The sequence below is a fragment of the Rutilus rutilus genome (genome assembly GCF_951802725.1).
Source record: "Rutilus rutilus genome assembly, chromosome: 13".
NCBI classification, from domain to species: domain Eukaryota; kingdom Metazoa; phylum Chordata; class Actinopteri; order Cypriniformes; family Leuciscidae; genus Rutilus; species Rutilus rutilus.
Window position 1 is genome coordinate 12,310,429 of NC_140218.1, and position 8,993 is coordinate 12,319,421.

General features: G+C 35.9%; 1 protein-coding gene across 1 annotated transcript; it reads left to right on the top strand.

Moving 5' to 3' along the window:
- The first annotated feature begins 6,135 nt into the window (after window positions 1-6,135).
- On the top strand, window positions 6,136-8,696 carry LOC311302749 (putative N-acetyltransferase 8B). Its single transcript, XM_084428788.1, has 2 exons — window positions 6,136-6,213; window positions 7,172-8,696. The coding sequence occupies exons 1-2, from the start codon at window positions 6,195-6,197 to the stop codon at window positions 7,876-7,878; spliced, it is 726 nt and encodes a 241-aa protein (XP_084284914.1). The 5' UTR covers window positions 6,136-6,194; the 3' UTR covers window positions 7,879-8,696.
- Window positions 8,697-8,993: the final 297 nt, after the last annotated feature.

Genomic DNA, 8,993 nt, shown 5'->3' on the forward strand with positions numbered 1-8,993 from the left:
AAAATAGGTAACATTTAAATGAAAAAATACTAGTTAATGTCTTCTGATTAATTAATTTTGACCAATTTTTTGGAATGGCTTCAAATAATTAGGTGCTACTATGTCAATTTCCAACATTTATTAAATCATTGCAGCTTATTAACTGCTGGTTAGTAAAACACATTTACAGTACAGTGTGTACATAATATTGAAACATTTTAACACTTACATTACAGTTCACAAGCATGATCATCTCCTCAACTTAAAAAGTACAGCTTAGCATAATACCTTTACAGCGTGTGTAAATATTTTTAAACATCTTTAGTTAAACATCTCACTGATCCCACTAACTGACCAGTTTTTAAAGTGCAGCTTCACAGCAGGGCTATTTTGTGTGTATAAAATATAAACTTTTTTCACACCAGAAAGTAAAATGTTTAGAACCATGGGCGTAGCGTGACATCTGAGCAGTCATGGTGTCAGTCAACACTATTTTAATCACATTTTAGCTTTTCTGAAAGGCAAGGGCTGTGCTGAGTCGGTTTTGCAGTGCTATAGCAATAAAACGTTGAAAATGCACTACGAACATGATATTTGAAAGTAGGAAAATAAAGGAGAGAGAAATTACTCACCCTCTGCTTTAAAAAAGACATCTGTCGCGCTGTAATCCTGCAAAAATGCCGATTCATCGCATGACAACTTCTTATGCACAGTCGCACATGATATTGGGGGGAAACGTTAGTGAGTTTGATTGGATTTAAAAAACAAAACAAACAAAAAACAATTCGAAATGTATTAAAATAACTACACTACATGCATATTTACTTTCGAGTTAAAAAAATATAATTTATTTGTAAAACTATAGTAGCATCTTTCAGTCGACGCCCATGCTAAATACCGGTTTGTTATTGTAATGAACTACAACTGTTGCTAGTACACTTTTGTTGGTTAAAATTAATTCCACAAACTGCCATGAGAAATTAAATGAAAGTGAAATTGGAAAAAGTCTGGCATAGTTTATTTGCTGATACCCCATTACATTTTATATATGTATCTAATGCAGTAAAATCCATACACTTTTAACATGGTTTAAATCTTCAAATGCTTTTGGGAGAAATACTTACCAAGAGAGAAATGGTTTACTAAAGGGTCAAAACATTTTTATTGGTTAAACTTACTGATTGTTCTTTATTTCATGTTGTCTATGAGAAATATGGAAAGCAAAGTGCTTGTAGTTTGAATCTATTACCTTAAATCAGGAAGAAATTTAGGATTTTCAAGCCATGTGGTCCCTTATAACAGCCGTTTTCGATTTGTGTGTAAAATTATGTCTGTTGTTAACGTTATGTGAAGATACTTTAAATTAATTATAAGTTGCTAACAATTTGCTTAAGCATGAAGTAATTTACTTCTATTCAGCATTATTTACTTCAACTAAGAATAATCTTTTACAAAAAGTTCTCTATTTTAGGACAAATATAGTGAACAAATAATGATAATCTTAGAGGATCAGAGAATGATGCCTTTGCATTTCAGGACAGTCAACATTTGGTAAACAGCAGGTTGCTTTTAATTTTCTCCCAAGATTCCAGTTGGTGCAAAACTCATTAACTACCCAAAAAATAATTAGCACTGCAGGAAAGAAAGAAAAGAAAAGAAAGAAAGACCCAGAGGAAAAAAAATAAGCATTCAAAGTTTTTTCTATTGTGTGAATCAGTCTTTTTAGAAGGCTTTATTTAAGTGTCAAGAATAGAAGAAAGAAGGGAAGGGAAGATCCACGTGTTGAGCGAACGTTTGTGAGTGTGACTGGTAGAGATCTAAAAGTGAATATTTAATCATCATTTACTCCCCCTCATGCTGTTTCCAAACATGTATGAAATGTATATAAATTTTTGTCGACTGTACATGTCACTCTTTTTTATACAATATGGGGTCTGGAGCTTAAAAAACATAAAAAAGTGTCATAAAAGCAGCCATGACTTGTATGCTAAATCCCAGCTGCCAAAAATATGTTCTAAGAATGCTTTGGAAACATTCTTAGAATGTTCAGAACTTTGAGAGAACATTGAATGTTAAGTTCTGAGAAGCTTCCCTGTTAGCTGCGATACTGCATATGTCTTTATTATTATTATTATTATTATGAAAACTTCATGACCAGATGGAAGAGGAGAGAAAATGCAGATGTCATGGTTTTCAGTGAATAAGACTCTTTAGGTCTACGTCAGTATTAAACATTAGTGCATGAGTCATTTGGTTCATTTTTATGATACTTTTGATGGTCCTTTTGCATTTTTTAAAGCATTTACATGCTTTATTGCATTAAGCATTACATTATTATTATGTATATGTATATGTATATGTATGTATATGTATATGTATATGTATATGTATATGACATTATTTGCATTACAAAGTCCCCATTTATTGCAAAAAAAAAAAAAAAAAAAAAAAAAACTCCTTTTGTTTTCCGCAAAAGAAAGAAAGTCATGAAGGTTTGGAAGGACTTTCCATGCGAGTAACTAGAGAGAATTTTCATTTTATTTTGACGTGATCTATTCCTTTAAATCCACTTCATTCGAGTGCCAAGCACAGAATAAATATGTTGAGATCCAGGCGTTGAGTGAACTGCCTCAAGGTCATATAAGTACTCTACACTGTTAAGATCAGGAATAAAAGATGATGCTTGTGTAGAGGGTTCACGTAAATCATTACCACATACTCAGAGAAGCGAAATATGGTTCATATAAGGAGCTACGGCAGCAGTGAGCTTTAAGACTCTGTAAATACTCAGCTTTCTTGCGGGAAAAAGAAAAACAAGGCGCATTTGCGATGTTGAAATTGGTTGTCCTCATAAATATGTCATTGGATTTCTGAACATAAATATATTGGGATACATTCAGAAAGCACATGCCACATATGGGTTTGTGAAATGCCATCAGAGCTTAACAGCAATTGCTTGTATTTTTTCCAGTGAGATCTTATGCGCTTATAAATAGAGGTGAAAGGTAATGCTAAATCTTTTAGTACTAGGGCAGGCAGGCACACCGTACAGTATCTGTCAAACTATGGAAACTGAGCTAATATTAGCGTGCAGATATATCACTCTTCACACGTGCGAATCTAAGTGAAAATGAATCTTTGGCTTGTAAAAATGATTAGTCTCTGAGTCAATCAAAGATCCATTTTTTCTTGAGGTGAGATCTGCATAAAGAGATGCCGGTGCTTAGTGCAATCTGTGGTAATGGAGTCTTGTATAATGTAGAGGAGACCGGGGCTAGTTGTCACACTCAATATTTCTCAGACTAAGTTAACTTTGGAGTTAGTTTCTGTATAGATATATAACTTAAAGTCTTGGCTGCAAAAATAAGAAGAAGCTTTGGTTTAACACCCAGGGCATGTTGTCACAATCTACGGGGTAAGTTGTCACAATGGAACTTGCCATTTAATCAAGGCTTATTTTAATGCAAAAAACAAGGTAACAAAATGTCAGCATTTTGACTCAAGAGCTTATACCCAGCTGACAGGGAACGTTCTAGCAAGGTTCTCTCAAAGTAATGAACAAACATTCTTCCAGTAACGTTAAAATAAAACTCAAATTTATCTGGTCTTTAATAATGTTCTCAAAACATTGGCACAAAACATTATTAATACATCGTTCATGAAATTTTTTTCTGAAATGTTTTAGTTGGACATTCATTTAACTTTTTTTTTTAAATGTTACTATTTGTTTCAGAACTTTCAGAGAACATTAAAAAATATAATTCCCATAATGTGTAATGATTGAAATTTTATGTTTCCTTATAATGTCCGCATAACTAAGAAAAAAACTTTTAAAAAACAGGACATTTTGAACATTCAGAGAACAATCCGAAATAACATTTTAATAACCTAATTGAAACGTTAGCAAAATGTTCTTAGAACATATTAGTTTTTAGCTCGGTAGTTATTGAGATATAGCAAGAGGGCTAGTTGTCACATAGAGAATGTCTATAATGTAAAACATGCGCACTGGTTACTAAATGAAGTGCATTGGGTCGGAGAGCAATCTGTCCTCTGTAACATCCAGTCTGAATGAGTGACAAGCAATCAGATGTAATGTAATCACTGATCCAGCCAGGCATATGAGGACCTCATTACACAGTCAGGCCAAGATTGGATCTGATTTTATTAAATGCTAGAGACGCTGACTGTGTGTGTGTGTGTGTGTGTTTCCCTACATTATAGGCAGCCAAATGTCCCCATAAGAATAGAAAAACCTGAAATCAGCTAAATTGTGAGGACCAGTCAACAATTCCAGCTTAATAAAAGGAACTCAGTAAACATACTAAATATTTTAATTAAAATCTTTAAAAAAAAAAAAAAAATCTTTAAAAGGTTTGCTTATATCTCACAAATGCAGCTCTATTTATTGTAATTGTGACATCTCATAAAATGACTTCATATCTCACATATGATTTTATATCTCACAAATGCAAAGTTAATTCTCATATTTGTGACTTTAAATTTCACAATATGACTTTATATTTAACACTTGCAAAGTTATTTATGACTTTATGGGCCCTATTTTAACGATCTGAAACGCAAGTATCAAGCGCGAAACGCAAGTAACTTTGTGTGCGGATCTTGGGCGCTGTTGCTATTATACCGGCGGGATAAATGACTCTTGCGCCCGACGCAAATCTAAAATGGGTTGGTCTGAAGTAGCTTCATTATTCATAGGTGTGGTTTGGGTGTAACGTGAAATAAACCAATCAGAGCGACATCTCACATTCCCTTTAAGAGCAGGTGTGCTTGTTCCATGGCGGATTGCTATTATAACGGCGGATTTGCCAGGAGCAGTTCACAGCTGAGGAGACCGACGTTCTCGTCAGGGCCGTAAAAGACAGAGAAGTGACATTGGGGATGGAGAAACCCACCCAAATTAGCTTCGGTTAAACAGGCGTATAAAAATTTGGGTAAATGCGTAAGCTAGATTTATGCCTATTTTTTCACATCTTCATGGTCACAACAATGATTTCCCTTGTGTGTTAATATTTTTCCTTGTAATAATGTATGATTTTCTAAAAATGAGAACTGCTGCGTCTGTGTGTAGATGAGATAAGCAAAGTGCATGCGCGTTGTGCACACGCTACATTGATAATGGCCAAGCATGCGCCCTTAAAATAGCATATGAATAACATGCGCAACGCGCCAATGACTTTAGACTAGGTTTTTCCTGGTCAGTGGCGGAATTGTTTTCTAAACCTGCAAAATAGCACCAGTGAACATTTGCGCCGAAACATGCCTCCTCTTTGCGCTGAACGGAAGTTCATTTCCTAATTCACTGACGTGCATCTGTGGAGGGAAAAGTCCGCTGTGCGCGGGTGCAAAACAGGAATGATACATGCGTCGGTGTACAAAGTCAATTGCGCTGGGTGCAAGATAGGGCCCTATATCTCAATACAACTTTCTCACAATTGCAAAGTTTTTTCTCATGTTTATAACTTACTGTATATCTCACAATAAGACGTTAAATCTCCAAACTGCAGTTATTTCTCATATCTGTGACTCTCACTATGACAGATATTTCTCATTTTTGTGACATATCTCACAATAGCAAATTTATTTCTCATATATTTGACTTTATATCTCATAATTGCAAAGTTATTTCTCATATTTGTGAATTCATTTCTCATAATTGTGACTTCATTTCTAGCAACTATGACTATTTCTTGGAATTGGGTTTATAACGAAAATGATTAAAATCATGGATAGCTTGAAATCATGTAAACAGGTCTCTATGATTGTTTGGGATCAGTAGCGATTGTCATTGCATGAGTGGTTCTGTCTGTGTGTGTGTGTGTGTGTGTGTGTGTGTGTGTGTGTCTGTTTGATCCTGGTAAACCCTATATGTTGCGGGGACATTTTTCAAACAGCTTTTAAATCGTTTAAATGATGATTAAACTGTAGAACGTTTCTGTGAGAGTTGTGTCTATAGGATTGAAAGTACATTTTAAGCAGTATAAAAATCATTATGTAAAGTCCCCATAAAACATTGTAATTCCAATGCACGTGTGTGTGTGTGTGTGTGTGTGTGTGGGGAACATGCACTATTTCTTCCCCTAAGCTGCCCTATAATGGGTATTTGTCCCAATACCGTGGCTAAAGTTCATAGAGTGAGTGAGGAAGAAAGGAGGTGTAGAGCGTTTGAGAGAGAAGTACAGCAAGCAGCAGCGATGGTACAGAAGACTAGCTGTAAGTGAACATTTTCTCTATAGGAATGTGTTATGCGAGGTGTCTCAAAGGTGGCAGGTGCATCTTCACGCTAAGTCAATTAGCAAGCACTGGAATAGCTTTTGCTTTAGTGAATTATTAAAAATTGCAGTGTTGTGGAGCAATACATCTGCTAGTCTGCTTGTGAGTTGTAAGTTCAGAGGTGTTGCTTCACACCAAACGACATGTTTCCCAAATGTGAAACATTCCTTTATTATAATGTATGAAGTTTGTTGATTGTTCACAAATGACAGACATCCCAATAGTAAATCATTTACTCCAGTTAATTCAGTTTTTTCTCTCTCAAATGATAGGGTATTTTGTTTGTCTTTCTTTCGGTCTTTACAATGTTTTGATGAAAAATACACATGAAATGTACAAATTGTTTCACAGAATCAAATCTGATTTCGCTTTTTCGGTTTTGAAATGTTCGAAGCTTCAAATGCTCTTTTCAGGTGATAATATGTGAAACAAACAAACGCATGATTTTGATGTGTTCGATTTATGTTTTAATCAGCATTATTTTAGTATCATTGATAAGCTATTTTTATATAGTTTTATAATATTTTGAATTTGATTTTATATTATATTTTGTTTTCATTTTAATTTTAGTTAAACTTTTAGTAATTTTGTCATTTTTATTATTATTATTTTGCTAAGTTTTAGTGTTTAGTTTATTTAGTTCATCTTAAACTAAATGAAAATGAGAAACTGTTGCCTTGATGCTGGAATAAAATAAGTTTAAGTTGTATTATGCTTTATTTTATTTCAGTTAATATTTGTATTATTATTGTTTTAGCTTTAGTTAAGGATAATAACCCTGGTTTTAATCACAAGGGTTCTTTCTGCACTTTCTTCCTTCTGCCTGTAAATCTGCATGACTTTCAGCAGACGTTCAGTCAGCATCCAGTTGAATCCCTGTCTCTTTCCTCTCTTGCAGTGCAGAGTGTAATCCGGCCCTACAAGCCCGCAGATAAGTCTGCTATTGTCTCTCTCTTCCGCTTTGGCATTCTGGAGCATGTCTACCCGGCCTTCTTCAAAGCCATGAGTCATCCGGACCACATCGGCGTGACCCTCAGCGTCTCCGTGGCCGGATATGTGCTCGGAGGGAGCTCGTACTTCCAGGCCGTGCTCTTCGGAGGAGCTTGGGCTTGCTTGGTTTACTATTGCTGCCACGAAATTTACAACAGCTTCCTCAAGATGAAGATGGAGGTGGAAATGGCAGATATTCAGGCCAAGTTCTTGGATAACCAAGTGAATCATTTCTGGGTGGCGGAGGTGGAGGTGAACGGGAAGTGGAAAGTGTCCGGGCTGCTGGCTGTAGTTGGTGAGAAGGGTGGCGTTTCGAAGGATGGCTGGAACGCAGACGATGCAGCGACAGCGGAGGTGTTTCAGTTAATCGTGTCCTTCCACCAGCGACGGAAAGGTCTGGGAACCCAGCTCGTAGAGACAGCCGTAGAGTTCTGTAAGGAGCAGGGACTTTCTCGGGTGGTCGTAGAGATCAGCTCCCCACAGACCGCGGCCATTTCCATTTTCCGCAAACTGGGCTTTACTGTGACATCCATGCATAGCTACAGACATCCTAACCATTTGGTCTCAAAACTGGCCAGGATCAATGTGATACGAATGGAAAAGCACATTCTTTGATGCAATGTTAAATCCATGGGTTATACTTTATTTCAATAGTCCACTTTAGATATTCTACAAGTAACTTTGCAACTATTGTCAATTAACTCTCAGTAGAGTATTAGTAGACGGTAAGGTTAGGTGTTAGGGTTCAGGTTGGTAGAATATTTTTTCTTGTACATGTTTTAGTAAACATGTAGTTGCAAAGTTACTTATAGTCAGTAGAATATCTGTTGGGGGAGCATCAAAATAAAGTGCTAGCAGATATTAGGCGAACGGACTACTAATAGTCGAATAACTGGTACTTATAGTTAGTAAAATGTCTAAAGTGGACAATCGAAATAAATGTTACCAGTCCTTGCAACAGATATGTTTAGATTTTTGTATCTCTTATTCACACATTTGATCATCCCTTGGCAATCAACACTATATTCTCACTCCAAAGACAGTCAAAGAGCAATGCCAATTTAAATCAAATATTGAGTTTTCTAGAGAATATGTGGTTTCTTTATATTGCTATATTGGATCTAAACAAATGCCACAAGCAATAAACAATACAAATATTATAGTTTGCTCTCTCATCCATTAGAATTCAAATGCAAATAGAAGCTGAGGTGTAAAACTGTTATATAAACTACTTTTAGCTTTCAGGGAAATGTTGAATCTCATTGCTCCAGAGGAATTTATGCCAGCTGACCCATAAGTCCATACTTAAATCTTTTAAATACAACTGAAATACAAAACCAAAGAAAGCGGCTGGAGGTTTAACATTCTTGCAGCAATGACATTGTGAGCCTATTGTGTGGATTAGAATAAAGGAGCTAGTGTTTACAACTCGCATATTTGGGAATAAAAGCTATGTTTAACCACATAACACCATTATTGTATTGCCTGGTTCAGATTACAAGATTTTTGTGTCTGTTACGATAGTCTCGGTGTCAGATTACACGATTTTGACTCCTAAAATCTTGTCCTGTTGTGGACAAGAAACATGTCAGACTACACGTTGCTTTCCGACCAGTCATCGCGTGCCGTCACACGCACACAATTCACTCGCAAACATTCACTCGCACACATACACACACACATATGGCAAGCCAAGAGGCTCAGAAATACGCCATAGATTCATCGCGTTT